Below are 17,622 nucleotides of genomic sequence, written 5' to 3'. Positions count from 1 at the left end.
TTGAGTCATGTTAATTTTTGTAGAAAATTCTCCCACATCTATTTTCTAAATGCATGTTATTAAACTTATTTTGAATGATTAATCCATGTATGTTTCACTTTCTATTTAATTTTTACCTCGTAATGTTTAATCAAAATGTCATAACTCCATCTTCCAGTGAAACGACAAAGACTTCTCTGGTGATGTGTGCCAGACTTCACCAATCATTTAGTCCGCTTAAACCCCGCTCCTATCTCACAATCAACTGCAAACGCACAATTTGAAATTTATCCAATCAACAACTGATGGATATAACCAAGTTCCCGACCTGCATTGTTTTTTCTTTTGTGTTTCACTCAGATGTATGGCATACGGAAGAAAAGATCTGTTGCTAATTCTGTTTCCTCACAACCTTAGTTGGAACATGTTCACAATTACAATTGTATAACGCTGAATACTTTTGGTCATGTAGTTTACTGCCTTTTACTTTATTGCTATGTTGCATTTGTTCTTTTGACTTTGTTTCATCACACCAGCTCTCAGTGTTAATAATGTGACTCAAGCTTCTTGATTCCAGTCCATTTACAGGTGTTGTAGACTTTAGGGGTCATACCATTACTACCTGGCCTTAACCTTATAGATGGTCAAGTGTTCAGATGAGAAGGGATTATGTAGACTATTCTGAACTTTTCGGATTCTGTTGGGTTCAGATTTGCCTTATGGATATCTGGCAAATCACCTTTTCCTTGTTTTCCCTGCACATGTATTTTTGCTTAGCACCCTTGGTTAACTCCAGTTCCTCCAGCTTCTCTACAGGATTACTAAACAAGATTAGAAGAAGGGAAAAAAAGAAATCCCTTTCCATCTGCCTACCTGCCACAGGATCGCCACAGTTATACACCTGCATGTGCTTATCTTTGACAACCTAGATAGCACTTTATAACAAAAATAATATACTGTCATAACTATCAGTGGATACTGTGTAACAGGTATGCACAGGTGTTGGAAGCTTTGGTCGCATCATCCGAAGTGAAGCAGCAACTATTGCACAGCAGCTTAATTTTCAAGCTACAGGAAATCACTATGTGGAAGTTCATATGGACCTGCACCTTGTGTTTAGGCTGCATTTTTGCAATAGGCCAGCTGGATATTACTGCAGGTATGTATCTGTGTGTGTATATGTATGTATGTATGTTTTAGCTTGGAGTGTGATTAGAGGATGATGGTTGTAATACGTTTGTGTATATTTATGTTGCAGAGGAAGCTGAACAGATTCCCACACAAATGAACACAGATAAGCGCTCACAAAGATTGTTTCGAATGTTTGTGGAAAAGCCTGGAGACCAAGAACACTTGCAAAGAAATAAGCGTAATGCTTTTCTGTCCAGTGGAGTACGCCTTTGCCATCAAGAAACGGTCCAGCAAGCCATCACTAACCACCTCAATTATTACCAGCTCAGAGGTAAGGCTCTATTGCTGTACTATTACTATTAATACTGTTAGCTTTGCTTATATATTGAATAAGTTAAATTAATTTATTATACAGTTCAGTGTTAAAGACCTGAAAGTAACATTTGTATCGGCTGTTCCCCATTTCGTAACATCCTGATATGATAAAAAAATCCTCTAAAACTTTATTTGTAGTGAGATTATTTGCAAAGATAAATCATATAAAATTATTACACGAATACAATTAAGTGAACTTAGGGTGAATTTTAAATTATTTTACTACTCTGGTTTGAATGGATTTTTTCCCCCATCCTGTTGGTCCTTAATGACAATATCCTACAGGAATTGACATCATTTTGGTAGGAAAACAACAGCACAAACATGAAAATAGTTGATTTATGTCATGATATCTCTGTTTTAAGCTATAATTAATACATTTTTAGTGCCTGAGCTTGACCAGATCACATTTTCAAGATTCTGGTATGCCCTTTTATAGAAATACTGGTAACACTTTAATTTAAAGTTACGTAGTTACACGCTACTACATGTTCTTACTAATAGTATATTATGTATAATTACAAGTAACTAACCCTAACCGTAACTCTGTAGTAAGTACATGTAGTTAATTAGTAATACTCAGTAATTATTTGAGTAAGTACAATGTACCTACGTCACCTTAAAATAAAGTGTAACCGAAATACTTTCTTTAAATTACAACACAGTATGTTTATTCACAGAACTCAAAAGATAATGCATAACAGGAATGACCCATGTACTCAAAGCCTAGAAGTGAATCTGGACTCGTAACTAATAAAGTATTGGCTTGGAATGAGATGAGAAAAGGAATGAGAAAAGGCTCTCTATAAACTGGCCAATAAATAAATAGTTCAAGGAGATGGGTAAAAAAGGATTTTCATAGGTAAGAGCAAGCAGGTGGTAGACAGTCAAATATATTAAAAAGTCTGGTTAATGCAAATTCTTGCAGATTTTGAAACATGCAGAGTGCAGACCTGTGGTTAAGCCTGTGGTTACGCTAATTATCACCTTTAGCACACTGTAAAAAGTCCAATTTATTGTCTGAGACCAAGACTTGACCCAGGTAAGAAGACTCAAATCAAAGCCATATTTATGTTAAGAACACAAGATCAAGACCACACAAAGATTACCATTTAATTCATCAACTAGTGCAAGCAGTTTTGTATAGCTGACAGCTAAGTATGTAACAATGGGATATCTTTAGCGTTTGGCAGTTAAATCCACTCAGAGGTCTCAGGTTAGTGTTGAGAGACCTCAATGCAATCTTTCACAGTTCACGTGTGATTTCTCCCTAAACAAATTAGACGGCAGTATGGTGAGGTTAAAATCAGTTAACACATTGGATTGGGGCCAATAAGGTCAGAGCTTTTATATCCATGGCTGAGAATGAGGGTGTCAGCAATCTTGTCTAAACACACCATTGAGACACTAATTGCAAAGTAGAGCTTGGGATTGAACCACAATATCATCTTGTCATTGCTGTCTGTCAAAAAGTATACCCAAATGTCAAAACGGTAACACTTTAGAATACTGTTCCATCATTAATGAAGAACCACACAGGATGAGTAATGCAATATTAACACTAGTAACTATTAACTAACAAGAAACTCGAGATTAACGAGTTAGTAAGTCCAGTAATGGCACTCATTTGAATGAGGAAGTTCTCTAGTATCTACTCAACAACTGCAATTTTTTCATACCTCCCAGAGAACTACTACATACAGGTTCATAATTAACGTGAATAATGCATAAAAGTAAAGAATGTTAAACCATTAATGACTCAAGTATTACCAAATCCTTCAGAAGGAATTACTAATTATTTGGAACCGTATTTTAAAGTGAAAAGCATGATAACTCCCTAGTGATGATGACTGAAGTCATTGTAAGCTTTTGAGGTATATACGGTTTTGGATAGTAAATGTTAATATTGCATTACTCATTTGTAGTTATTCATTGATGACGGAATAGTATCGTGTTACCGTCAAACAACTGTGACGCAGAAATCCAATTGCAATGTTTTTGACCTTAAAAAATGTAATTAAAGCTACACTGTGTGATATTTTCCCCCATCTAGTGGTGAACTGGTATATGACCATCCAGTGAATTTTAGTTACTGTTCTGTTCAATTCCGATTTCGTTTTAACTCCTACGGTGGTCGATTTAGTCCAAGATTAATATGGCTTCCAGTTTGACCTCGTCCACATTCGACACGGTGCCTGTGGGATATTCTGTGCGCAGTGGGATGGTTGGAACTCAACTGGCCTAATTATTCGGCTAGAATAGTAACTGCAGCTAATCCAGAGTGAACTTTGATGATAGTAATGTTTATTCAGTCATCCAATTGCAAGGCATAAACAGGTTTGCATGGATATGTACATAAATGTGGTTTCTGTGAGAGAACAAATTAGGATGGTAAATATACATGATAATGACATGACAGAATATACACAGTTAAGAACTGTATAACTATACGTATAAGTTACATTTGTATAATGTAACCGTAAACCAGAGCTTATTGTACCATATATAGGCGCTAAATGCAGCTGCATTAAAAGGAGCGGAGCTGCCGCTGCTAACAAGCGGTGTCCGGTTACAAAAGTGTGTGCGCAGGTTTAGCTCTGTATAACAAGTGTTAATATGCCGATCAGACCTGATACATATTTCCATCAACATACATTATAAGCAAATATTTTCTATAAACGAATAAACATTGTTAATAACTGAATGATTATTCAAATAGGTGAGCATTACGCTATTGTATGTTGACACAAAAATACTTCTGAGGTGACATCAACTGAATTACGCGATGACACACTCTGAAACACATCCACAATGACAATAACTATTATTACTTATGGAGTTATTAACGCACAGAAATACCACACAAGGAAAAACAGACTTTTGAGGAATAAACAAGCCAGGAAAACGCCGTATAACTCTGTTACTGGAGCTGCTGAGATGAAAACTCTGCACATGCACCAGACAAGTCTGAACAAGTTGACGCGCACAGTGTTAAAACCGGTTAAAACGCGAAAGGCGAAGCTTGAATTTACGGGTATGTCCCTCTTTGGCTAATGTACTTTCAAGATGGAGGGGCAACATGGCGACCACCGTTAGATCCCATTACCTTATGTATTTTCAATGGCATATTATAAACTTACGAGAATACTTTATTACTTGAAAGAAGTAAATATACATTAATGAGCACATATATTTTTGAAAGTACTAAGTGTTTTTAGCTAAGAATAGACTAAAAAAGTTACACAGTGTAGCTTTAAGAAAAAATCTTAGCAGGCTATTTGGGCTAAATACGTGCATCACTGTGAAGGTATAAGATTGTAAAGCCGTGGTACTTTGATATATAGTAGTGTAGTACTGATTAATTACCATTTTCTCTTTATGGACAATCACAGTTGTATTAATGTTTATGTCAAAAACATGGTAATTCCATGACTATACATAAGTCATTTGATATAACAGCTGACTAAAGGATTATGTGAAGTGTTAGGCTAAATGTTAGCGTCATGAGCCGTATGTTTGTTGTGGTAGGTACCAGCCTCCTGGCTGTAGACCCAAACATGTGAGTGTCCAATCCTCACTTAAGTGGTCAATTGTGTGAAATCACTACATTATACCAAAGCTTGTATCGTAATAAATGCATAAGAGTTATATATTTTGAGACATTTCCAGTAAACTACCCAGACAAGAAATATTACTCAATGTTACACAAACAGCAGTCTTATTGTATTTCCAACTGTTCTGATTGTGTTTTGTTGCACTAATACAATACTGTTGTTGTTGTTGTTGTTGTCGTTTTACAGTGTGTCAGGAAGTTGTGTGGGAGGCCTTCAAAATCTTCTTGGAGCGCCTCCCCCGTCAAGAAGAGTACCAGAGCTGGATGAGCCAATGCCAGACAGAGAAAGTCTCCATACGGGAGATTGGCACTTACTTTAGCCAATTAGAGGAACACTTAGCACTTGTCTACAGAGTATGTAGCATAAGACATGTATCATTAACTTTGTACTAATTATGTTAGTTGATACTTTGATATGAATAGACTATTATGGGTCAGTGGTGCATGTGCATATCAGAATGTCTTACTTCTGTCTTTTGAATCTTTATGGTCCATTGCAGAGACTTGCACAGACGAGTCTGAAAAGGTGCAATAAAACATTTTTTAAATCTTTGTTTTCACCCTCAACCCATATTTTTACCCCCTGTATTTATTAATTGTATTAGATGAGTTCTGTCTTACTGAGTCTGTTTTTCTCCTCACCTTTTGTCTTCCTGTTTTTTTTTTCTCAGTAAGACACCTACATACTCAGTATGCAGGTATTACACCCTTTATACCTGTTTTTTTAAATGTATTATTAAATAGACTGTGCATTAGAGATCTTGTGTGTGTGGTTGACGGCTTAACTCTTACATTTGAAGGTTTGTGTGTCATTTCTAACTGTCTTTTTCCTTTCTTTTTTTTTTTTTTAACAGAAAAGATGATTCTTCACAAGAGCAAGACAATGTTCCACCAGGTCTGTCTGTTATCATTCTGTGTTACTGATACAGATAACCCTTATAACCCTTACCTGTTAAGACCTGTTAAGAACATGTCTGGATCATATTTGACATTGATTTTGAAAATCAAAAGGAAAATTATACTTTAAGACCAATCAATGTTTTTGTATCGAGCCATAATTTAAACAAAATAAAAATTATTTAAGGACAACAATATCTTGGGTTGAAATACTATAATTTTGGCATGTTCTGGGCAATATTTTTGGTACTGACCCTCCTGGTTTTAGTCTTGTATAAAGAGTAATTTGCCTCCAAACAATCAACAGAAATTTCTAGAAGTTCAGCAACTAGCTGCTGTAGCAACGAGTAAGTTCATTGTTCATGTACATTTTTTTTGGGACAGAATATAAAAAATTCGAATGGCTTTAAAATAAACTGGATAAGATGCTTGCCTTTTAGCATTTGGTTTGAATTTCAGTTAATGCTTACCTGTTTTCTCTGAGTGTGTACAGGGCTAGTTTGAGGCAAACTTTGTTTGTAATTCAGATTCAGATGTTGTAATTAGAAATGGCTAAAAATAAACCCTAAAGAGATCTTATAACATGTGCCTGGACACCAAGAGACAAAAATTGTTTTCAAAACTTGGTAGGTGATGGGCTTCCAGCAGAAACCATGGTATTGGTGACCACAGCGGTTCCAGATGAGGTCATCTCTGAGAGTGTGAAGGAAGTGACTGCAGAAGCACCACCTGTTGTTGTGACATTGGAGCTGGATACTGAGGTAGATACTGTTCATACTGTGATCATTGGTGAAGATATACTCAAAATGTAAGAGTGAGGTCTAGTTCTAATCTGATGCACTAATGAGTAATAATTGATGCATGTGAAAAATATACATATGAACAAATTTAAATATTGAACACCTGCTAAACAAAGTTTGTGTGTGTATTGTCTGTGGAAGATCACTAATGAGATTAAGCAGGAGGCAGCTGCTTTGCCTACACGTCCTCTGGTTGAACAGAGGGTGGAGCTGGCTATGTTACTGACTGGAGAACCATGGAGTGAAGAGCTGTTCAACTCCACCAGCAGTGAGCATGGCAGACTCACTCAGCAGATCACAGAGAAGGTACAACAACACACACACACACACGCACACACACACACAAACTTACTTGCTTTTAATTTTAACACTAACGTTACTGGATATTTGCTCTGCTACAACTTACATTACTATATTGTTTTCGTTTTGGATTTTTTTTTATTTCCTATTTATGTCATTCTTACAGATTTCCGCTGCTTTGGAGAAACTGACAGAATTCAAGAGCGTATCAGTATTGAACATCAGGTGTGTTAGTGAATGTTTCATTTAAAAAGTAAAAAGTATTTGACAGTTAGTTGACTTAGAAAATAGGAAGGCATTTTAAGACCGATCAAACACACTTCACAAGCAAAAGTTTTTTTTTAACAGAAAAACTGTAATAGATTTTAAATGATAAACAATAGATACACTATATAACATCCACACGCCACAAATACAGTAGTTACGGTATACTATGCAGGTCAACATTTTTAGTTTAGTAGGATTTTTAGTTTAGTAGCTTGCGTTCGATTAAATGTAGAGGGCGGGGGTTTATGTCCTACACTGCAGCCAGCTACCAGGGGGCGATCAGAATAATTTGGCTTCACTTTTCAGGACTTGTACAGCACGCTTGGGACAGTCACAGACCCCTGACCCAACAGCAACTCACAGTGTCACACTTAATTTACAGACAAGTGATCAAGGCCTAAGGGAGTTCTATTTATAAACTCATTTTAAGGGTTCCAGCAATAGTGGGCACTTGTGCAACTTAAGCAGTGACGTACATCTGAGTGAACGAGACAGAGGGAAGTTAGCGAGAGAAGGGCATAAAAAAAGTGGACTTAAACGCAGCCCTGGAACATGTCTATAGTTAATGTAATGCACCATTAGCCTATCACCTGCTATATTGGTAAGACTATTGTACTAAAATTATGAACTTTATCTTTTCTGTAGGCCACATGTGGATCCCTCAAGGTAAATTACACTTGATTGTTTGCATGAATGCATTTTAGTGAGTGAGAGAATGTATTTGTTGCAGTCTTTTCTTGAGTTATTATAAACAAGCAAGAATCATGTTTATAGTTGTGCAATTACAATGGAAGTCTAATAGGCAAGTCATTGTTCGTATATATAAACATTAAAATACCCAATGTTTTTTTAAATATAACCACAAGACTTAAACATTACAACTGATGATGTGAGACTATTGCACATTTTTCCAATCTTTCAGCTTATGTCATGATCATGTTCAGTCCCATAGGCTAAGTGCAGTTGTTGTTTTCTCTCTGCAGTGGCCATAAGGCTGTACTGGTGGAATATGTTGTGTCCCTCCATACCAACAGTGAAGTGGTCAGTAGTGAGACGCTGGACTTCATTAATCTTCAATCAAACAGGGTAGAGGGCACCTTTAGTTACTCAGAGGGGCCCACAGTCCTGTACACCATTATTGACCTCCACCCTGACATCACTGAGGCTCTGCATGGTACTGCTCTACCTGCTTGTAGCTACTAGCTCTCTACGGTACATCTCAGCAGTCTGTAATGGTGTAATATTTTCTTGTTGTCAGTGGAAACATCTTCAGAGGAAACCCATCCTGCCGAGGAGTCACCAGACTCTGACCACAAGGTGATTAAGATATCTGTCAAGGTAACAGTGAAGTTTGCAGTATACCAACTAGATATTTGCACATTCTTAAAATATAACCAGCACATTTCTAGGGTTGTTTACAAGATATTGCTAGGCTAGGCCATCTAGGTGGTTTCTATGGTATTGTTAGGTGGTTACTTAAAATAGGTGTTCTGGGTTGTTGTTTTCTAGCCCAAGTCAAAAGAGCACACACCCAAGTATAATGTGATAATCTGGTCATTAGATAAAATATCCTTTAATGTAAGTCTATCACTCTAGACTTTATTTTACTTCTATTTAACAAGGCACACAATTTGAGGTATTATTCTTGTCACATAGAACAAACAGTGTGGTGTGAGTTACCTGCCAAAGTTTTCAACAAAACCCTAACTCTCCAAAGTGTGGAATAGCAGGAACAGTCATATTAATGACTTCGCAAACACCACCAATAACTTTCACAAAGTCTGAGAGCCAGCTGTTTTATTTTGTTTATTGTCTAGGATGATATTTTACCTGGAGAAGCGGAAATGGAGGCGTTTACCATTAGTGACCTTTTGGATTCTACAATGTCAGAAAAGGAAGTTTTGAGAGAGCAGGATGTCATAAATTTAGATGAAAACACACCACCCCCTATAGACCATCCCATCGGTAGTTTCTCAGAGGGTAAGAACCAACATTTACATGTACAATGATTTACAACAGGGGTGTACAATTCTGCACTTGGAGGGTCAGTGTCCTGCAGGGTTTAGCTTAACCCTGCCTGACACTGCCTGTCTTGAAATGTTCTAAATTCTGCAGGACAGCGGCCCTTCAGGAGCAGGATTGACATCCCTAATTTAACCAATATGGTGGTGAAAGACTTTTGTCAAGATGCTTGTTCATTCCTCCTTTCAGACCTTCAAGACAAGGACTTGGAGTTACTGTTTTCTCCTAGCCAGACTCCTACTGTGGAAGATGAAGCTGTTGGTCCCATTATAGATGCCAAGGAAGACAGTGAAATCACAATGGATTACCCTGATCCTGCCTCTGGATCTGGTGTAATAGAAGAAAATTGGGTAACTGTCCTTCCTACTGAAGATCAAGAGCCAGTTGGAGATACAGAAGTTGATGAAGAGTTTTTGATTAATGTAGACATGCCAGAGAAAGAGGACTATGAATTATCCACAATTACAACAGTGATTGAAGAGGAAACCACAGAATTGATTACTGTTAAAGCCGGAGAAGTTGAAACCCTACAACGTGGTAGTGATGCGCCTGCAATGCCACCAGTCAAGGTGGCTGAGGCACAATCTACCCCAGAACCCGAGGAAGACTTAACATTACTTGCAGAAGAAGAAAGGCAAGAGGAAGAAAAGGCGTCTACAATGCCACCAGTCAAGGTGGCTGAGGCACAATCTACCCCAGAACCTGAGGAAGACCTCATATTACCTGCAGAGGAAGACAATGCACCTGCAATGCCACCAGTCGATGTGGTTGTGGCACAATCTACCCCAGAACCTGAGGAAGACCTCATATTACCTGCAGAGGAAGACAATGCACCTGCAATGCCACCAGTCGATGTGGTTGTGGCACAATCTACCCCAGAACCTGAGGAAGACCTCATATTACCTGCAGAGGAAGACAATGCACCTGCAATGCCACCAGTCGATGTGGTTGTGGCACAATCTACCCCAGAACCTGATGAAGACCTCATATTACCTGCAGAGGAAGACAATGCACCTGCAATGCCACCAGTCGATGTGGTTGTGGCACAATCTACCCCAGAACCTGAGGAAGACCTCATATTACCTGCAGAGGAAGACAATGCACCTGCAATGCCACCAGTCGATGTGGTTGTGGCACAATCTACCCCAGAACCTGAGGAAGACCTCATATTACCTGCAGAGGAAGACAATGCACCTGCAATGCCACCAGTCGATGTGGTTGTGGCACAATCTACCCCAGAACCTGATGAAGACCTCATATTACCTGCAGAGGAAGACAATGCACCTGCAATGCCACCAGTCGATGTGGTTGTGGCACAATCTACCCCAGAACCTGAGGAAGACCTCATATTACCTGCAGAGGAAGAGAGGCAAGAGGAAGACAAAGCGCCTGCAATGCCACCAGTCAAGGTGGCTGAGGCACAATCTACCCCAGAACCTGAGGAAGACGTCATATTACCTGCAGAAGAAGAGAGGCAAGAGGAAGACAACAAGGAAGAACGTGTTCCTACAGAAACACAAAAGGATGAGGAAACTGAAGTTGCTGTGATCACGAAGGAGAAATCAGAGGAGGCTGAAGAACAGGAAGAATATGTTGACAGTACCACAATGCCAAAGGAGAACAAAGATTTTGTACTAACGGATGTTTCAGCTATACAGCTTTCAGAGGAAGTTCTAACAGAGGATGAGATCCTATTGGTCACCATTGAACCCACAAACCCAGTTTACTCAACACCACTTTCACCTGAGGTAGAACCACCTTTCTCCCTCATGACCGTGAAGACCCCAGAAGAGCTGGAGTTAGGGCATACCTTAAATTCAGAAGTCATTACTACATCTCTGGATGTGATCAATTACAGAGAGGAAGAGGGTAGTGGTGTCCCTAGTGTCATTCAAGGCGATGAAGTTTCCGGCATTGCCTTGCCAACTAACCCTGGGCGGTCTTTAATAGTGTTTTTCAGTCTTCGTGTAACCAACATGATGTTCTCTGAGGATCTGTTCAATAAGAGCTCTGCAGAGTACAAAGCCTTGGAGCAACAGTTCCTTGAACTGGTAGTGTATTTCCTCCAAAGTATATTTGCACCTATTCTTTTTTCTTCCCCTTTCCTACTATCACTTCTTCTTCCTCTTCACCCATATTCCCTGTCAAATTAACACTTAATCAAGTATCCAATATTGCTCCTTGTCCACGTTCAAGGAGAGTTTAGCTCCAGACACAATTACAAAAACACACCTGAACTTTGTTTAATCAAGGTCTTCAAGATCTCTAGAAACTTCCAGGCATGTGCTTTGGAGCTAAACTTTGCAGGGCTCTTCAACACTAGTCCTGCAGGGCCAGTTTCCTGCTGAGTTTTGCTTTAACCCTAACCAAACACCCAAACAAGCTTATCAAGATGTCTAGAATGGCATGTAAATTACAGATAGGTGGGTTAGATTGGGATAGGTACTAAAGTCTGCAGGACACTGGCCCTCCAGGACTGGAGTTGAAAAGACCTGTTGGTGTATTAGTTATACTTTTTACGTTTGTGAGTTTATGAACTCATTTTTGGGATTGTATGTCCCTCAGTTGGTGCCATATCTGCAGTCAAACCTCAGTCACTTTGAGAATCTGGAGATCTTGAACTTCAGAAATGGAAGTATTGTGGTGAATAGCCGTATGAAGTTTGGGAAGCCCGTTCCTCGTGAAGTCAATTCTGCTGTTTACCTCATTCTTGAGGACTTCTGCAACACAGTTTACCAGACCATGAACCTCGCCATTGACAAATATTCGTTGGATGTCGAATCAGGTAAGACAAATTAAGAAAACCTCTCACAATACAGCCTGTATATTATGTGTTCAGGTACCTCATCACAGTCCATGTGTGTGTTGTTTTTAGGGGAACATGCAGACCCGTGCAAGTTTCAGGCATGTAATGAGTTTGCAGAATGTACAGTGAACCGCTGGTCAGGTGAGGCTGAATGTGTGTGTAATGCTGGTTACTTCAGTGTGGACGGACTACCCTGCCAGAGCATCTGTGACCTTCAGCATGACTTCTGCCTGAATGATGGGAAATGTGATGTCATTCCAGGCCAAGGAGCCATCTGCAGGTATGATTATTTCTATTATATAAGGCTCAAGAAATTTGTGCTCATTTAAGAAAGCCTAAATACAGATCATATACTGTACAGCGAGGACTATCTTAAAGTACGTAGCTATTTGGATGCCATTTTCTTAAGGTGTTTATGTGTGTGTCTGCTCTTAAGATGCCGTGTGGGGGAAAACTGGTGGTACAGAGGGGAACATTGTGAAGAATATGTTTCTGAGCCACTCGTAGTTGGCATTGCCATAGCATCTGTTGCTGGGTTCCTGCTGGTGGCATCAGGAGTAATCTTCTTCTTAGCAAGAACTCTGAGAGACCAGTATGACAAGGATGAGACGGAGGACCCAGTACGGTAAGACACATTCTCTATCGCAGTCAATCTGGTAAATCACAGCTTCATCCCAACTCACTTTCACTGCTCTTTATAATACTCTTTCTAATATGGACTTTGTCTTATGTAAGTGGACTTCAGTACATGAAAGCTTTACCTCAGAAGTCTGAGCCTTCAGAGCCGATCACCTGACATGAACCCTTGACAAAGAGTTTTACCTTGAGTAAAGTAGCCTTGAGCTTCTAGAAAGGTGCTGTGTAAAAAAACGAATGCAAACTTACTAATTGTTTAATGAAAAACAAATTTTGAAATCAGTTATTTATTGAAATTATGAACGAGTCTGTTATTAATACATTTAAAGTGCCCCTATTATGCTTTTTCGAGTTACCTTTCATACAGTGTGTAATATAGCTGTTTGTGAATGTTAAAGGTCTGCGAATTTTAAAGATCAAAGTGGACGACAAATAAAGTTATCTCTTAAAAGAAAGAATTGATTCTGAACTTCCCAATAATTCCTTTTATTCCTATGAATCAGATTTACATAATGCCAGCCTATGGTCTTTATTGGCTGCCCGCGACCATTGTCTACTTTGACCCACCTTCAAACACAGTAGTTGTAGCTGAGGCCTGGAAGAGTTTGATTCGTGTTGTCGACATGTCGAGAAGACACTGTTTTCAGCGCTGCAAAAATCCACTTTGCATGCACTTCCAAAGGATGAGGACTCACGCTGGAATTGATAATAAAAAAAACAACGCCATCTTTATTGTTCACATCACTCTGTATACAAGTGATGAAATTCAGATATGGTAATGGGCAATCACAAAAAACTGGGCCATTTGAACAATTACAGCAGAGTAGGCTCACAGAAAGGAGGGCTTTAGAGAGACTGAATCTTTGAACAAACCGTTTTCAGACTCTTTGAGAAATGAGGTGATGTGCAAGGTATATTATGAGAAAATGGAAGTGTTTTTTTATCTTTGTTGCATGTAAATTTATTCTAAGAGACCTCCAAAATTAGGAACCTTTAAAATAGCATAACTGGGGCACTTAAATGTTCTTTTTTTCTCTCTCACTTGAATCGCTGTAATTACTGCATGTGCAGTACCTTGGAAAAAGCTTACATCTCCTGTAATGCCATTATGAGATTTACATCAATTCATCACCAAGGCTGATCTTTGATCCCTTGACCCTCTTTAGGTCATGACTTCTTACCCCTGTGGATGTAACAAATGCTGTTTCAATTTTTGTGTGTGTGTGGTGTGTGCTTACATGTTTGTATGAAGGGGAGAGGACAGTCCACCGTTTTTAGACCGAGCCACTAAGTATAACCCCATGTTTGAGAGCGACTTAACGACAGGCTACAGCCATTACTACCAGCGGTACCCAGAGCCCCCAGTACACAGCAGTGCCAGCGCTGAAGCATCCACTGACTTCAGCAGTGAAGAGATACAGCATATTTACGAGAACAGCGAGCTCACCAAGGAGGTATGGGTTTGTGTGCACAAAAATAGAGTAATATATTGACAACAATTACTTTGTATACGCATTTAGGTGAGCACGTGTTTTTTTTTTTTTTTTAACTGTGCGAGCAAGTGTGTGATGCATGTTGTTTCTTGTTTCTGGGATTGTCTCTTCCTGTCCATTCCATAGGAGATTCAAGATCGCATACGTATCCTTGAACTGTACACTAGAGATCGTCAGTTTGCAGATCTTTTGCGGCAGCATCAAATGTAAGTATTTTTTAAGATGTCTTGTTCATAGCACAGATGTGCAAATTTTCCCCTCTCATGTTAATTTATTTTTTATTTAATTAGAACAATGGATAATCGAAGAGAAAGTTCCTCCACATAGGATATATGTCCAATATCCTGCTGGGTGCATGATGTTGAAGGTAAGGATGATGAATGAGATGTTATGATGTTCAATGATGTTAAAGGATGTTATGAGAATGGTATGTTATACTTAAACAGTATTTTGTTTTTCCAATGTTGCATCCAGTGTAAACATAAGTGGAACTTGTGGTTATTTGTTTTATTCTAAAAAAGTGTTTGTATTGATTTGCTTGATGTGTTCCTCTTCTAGAAACTTGCCTTGTCTTTTGGGAAATGACCTCTCAGTGATTCCTGAGCAATTTCTCTTCAGCCTCTCTTTTTTGTCTTTGAGACTTCACAAACTATAGATCTTTCTTAAAATAAGGTTTAAGAAAGAAAAAAAGCTATTTTGTTCCTTTTATTACTATATTTTACCTACTGTTAAAGACAATTTCACTTTTTTCTGTATTATAAAAAGATCACAGTCACAGACAATATCTATGCCATTGGTTGAAATGTTTTGTTAGTGCCTTCTATTCTTATAGCTGAGGTCCGTCTCTCAGCCAAACAATCTTTGGTGTTCAGAGAAAAAGATCCCTGATGCATTATTCTTGAAAGTTATTTGAATCACAGACCATTAATGTTCTATTACTTTTAGTACATTACATTTATGTTTTGTTCTTTGGTACCTTTTATAGTTTCACTGAAATTTCAAAACAAAACATCTAATTTTAATGTAAATTTTATTTGAATATTTTTTTTTTTATTAATTAAAAACTTACAAAGCAATAAAAAGTGGCCTCTGATAATGTGCCCATTTATGAAAGCACTGAATTCTGCAAACTCAATTGTTATTTGAAAAGTAGATTTGTGTCTTTTTAAAGTGTTGAATGAAGAATGTATGTATTAACAGGGGTTATAGTTATGTATATATTATGTTATATATTATGTAACAATAATGTATAGTATCATTGTGTTAACTGCCCTTAACGGAGTTTCTCCTTTAAGCCAAAATCCCTTTAAAGCAAGTCACTTCACTTGGCAGCCATCTTGCAAACATCCTCTGGCAGCTGTTTTCTATGTACCTTGTGTAATAGTCATGTAAGTACAGTTCCTATATACTTGAATGAAGAAAGACCTAAATCTTTAAACGCATTTGTTTCAGAAACATATTTAAAATCAGCAATAAAATATAGCAGTGGTATCATAAATCTTGCTGCTTAAGCTCAAATCATGAAAAAAAGCAATGTCTCTATCGGGTGATTGACCCTTTTGACAATCATATCTCATATCTAAGCATATCTCCCATACATTTTTGTGTGAGTGGTCTGTCACCAACTCTTTGCAACAATGGCTGTTGCAATAATTGACATTTACATGTATTGTTTTTTTTTTTCGTACATTATTGACTGTATCTAAAGTTGTGTCAGTACAGGTAGTTCACATAACAATGAAAATACTGTCATCTTTTAAATACATCATTACTCATGTGAGTAAATGATTTAACAGAATTGTCATATTTGTGTGAATGATGCCTTTAAGAATTTTTGTTTGAATTAAAATCATTTAAGTCATTGTTTACACAGTGTATGGTTAATGGCAGTTTTGTCTACGTGTGTTAATTTAGGGTGCAGTGTGTGAATGATATGATGTCTTTTCCTGTGTTGGAGTGCTGGTCTCCAATGCATCACAGCTTAATTTAGGAGTACAGAGAGCTCACTATAATTAGTCAAAGCTGAGATTACAGCCCAGATTACAAGGAATTACTGTACCTGCAGCCTATGCTGAAAACATGGAGACGTGACTGTTTGTTTGTCTATTATACCATGAAAATGCTAATTTCATGTAAATGGCTCAAATATATGTAGTACTACATAGTGAGGTCTAGTCTGAGAAAGACTGTATACACCGATCAGGTATAACATTATGACCATCTTCCTAATATTGTGTTGGTCCCCCTTTTGCTGCCAAAACAGCCGTGAGCCATCAAGGCATGGACTCTACTTGATCCCTGAAGATGTGCTGTGGTATCTGGCACCAAGATGTTAGCAGAGCTCTGTGGTCCAGTTCTGATGCCCACGTGTCCACTGTTGGCACTTTCGGCGTTGGACAGGGGTCAGCATGGGCACCCTGACTAGTCTGCGGTTATGACTAACAGGTGTCGTGATGAAGAGATAATCAGTGTTATTCACTTCACCAGTCATAATGTTATGCCTGATTGGTGTATATGTGCAATAGTACATCATGTAGGTTTAGAATGGCATGAGAGTGAGTAAACTATGTTTTCATGTTGGGTGCATTGTTTAATATTTAATGACAATGAAAAGATCTCCTGAGTCACATACTTCATTTTGTTGATTTTATGAGAAACAAATGGAGACCAATGTGGTGATGTGTAATACATGAAAAGCATAAATTATGAATAATTTGTTTGCTAGTGTTATAATCAAAGAGAGCTTGAGAAAGGGCTACAATCAGAACCAGACTGGGTGCTTAGCCAAAAAGAAATAGTTGTTCTCTCTCTCTCCATATCTGTTGTGAAAGAGAACTGATGGTCCAATGATTTTGTCAACATGTCAAGTTTATTTGAATGACTTGCAGTTACACTTCACAATTTAACCTCTTGAGGGCGTTGTTTGTGTTTTTACTATTTTAAAGTGCTCAATGTATCACACACTACATGATCAAGTGGCTATGCTGCTCTATATTAGATTCTTCATTGGCTGTGTTTACTTATGAGAACTGTAGCAACATCAATAGAGAGTGTAATGATGGGAGAACTATTTTTAAATCTCCAATTCAATTGAACCAATAGAGTGGTGCAAAGATGACGTATTTTTGTTGGCCAACCTGGAAGTTAGCATCACCCTGGTTCCCTCGACATAAGCCCAATAGAATTTTTCCATTGGCTTTTGGATTATTGCAGAAAATAAGGTCTTTGACTAACAAAAGCTTGTGATTCTTTAGAAGTACAAACATAGTATTGTGTTCTTTATGAAAATGAGGTCATTATCTT

The 17,622-nt window shown here is 38.2% G+C and overlaps 1 protein-coding gene across 1 annotated transcript; it reads left to right on the top strand.

The window, feature by feature from the left end:
- Positions 1 to 6,648: 6,648 nt before the first annotated feature.
- Positions 6,649 to 16,207, top strand: impg2a (interphotoreceptor matrix proteoglycan 2a; the record flags this gene model as incomplete). Its single annotated transcript, XM_079820705.1, has 15 exons — positions 6,649 to 6,756; positions 6,937 to 7,101; positions 7,262 to 7,320; positions 8,008 to 8,028; positions 8,346 to 8,536; positions 8,621 to 8,700; positions 9,180 to 9,342; positions 9,478 to 11,435; positions 11,950 to 12,169; positions 12,260 to 12,470; positions 12,627 to 12,815; positions 14,079 to 14,280; positions 14,446 to 14,525; positions 14,610 to 14,686; positions 14,878 to 16,207. 14 exons carry the CDS (start codon positions 6,649 to 6,651, stop codon positions 14,644 to 14,646), a joined length of 3,684 nt encoding a protein of 1,227 aa, XP_079676831.1. The 3' UTR covers positions 14,647 to 14,686; positions 14,878 to 16,207.
- Positions 16,208 to 17,622: the final 1,415 nt, after the last annotated feature.

Source organism: Gobio gobio (assembly GCF_949357685.1).
Source record: "Gobio gobio genome assembly, chromosome: 7".
Classification (NCBI taxonomy): Eukaryota; Metazoa; Chordata; class Actinopteri; order Cypriniformes; family Gobionidae; genus Gobio; species Gobio gobio.
This window is presented reverse-complemented; position numbering and strand designations above follow the sequence as displayed.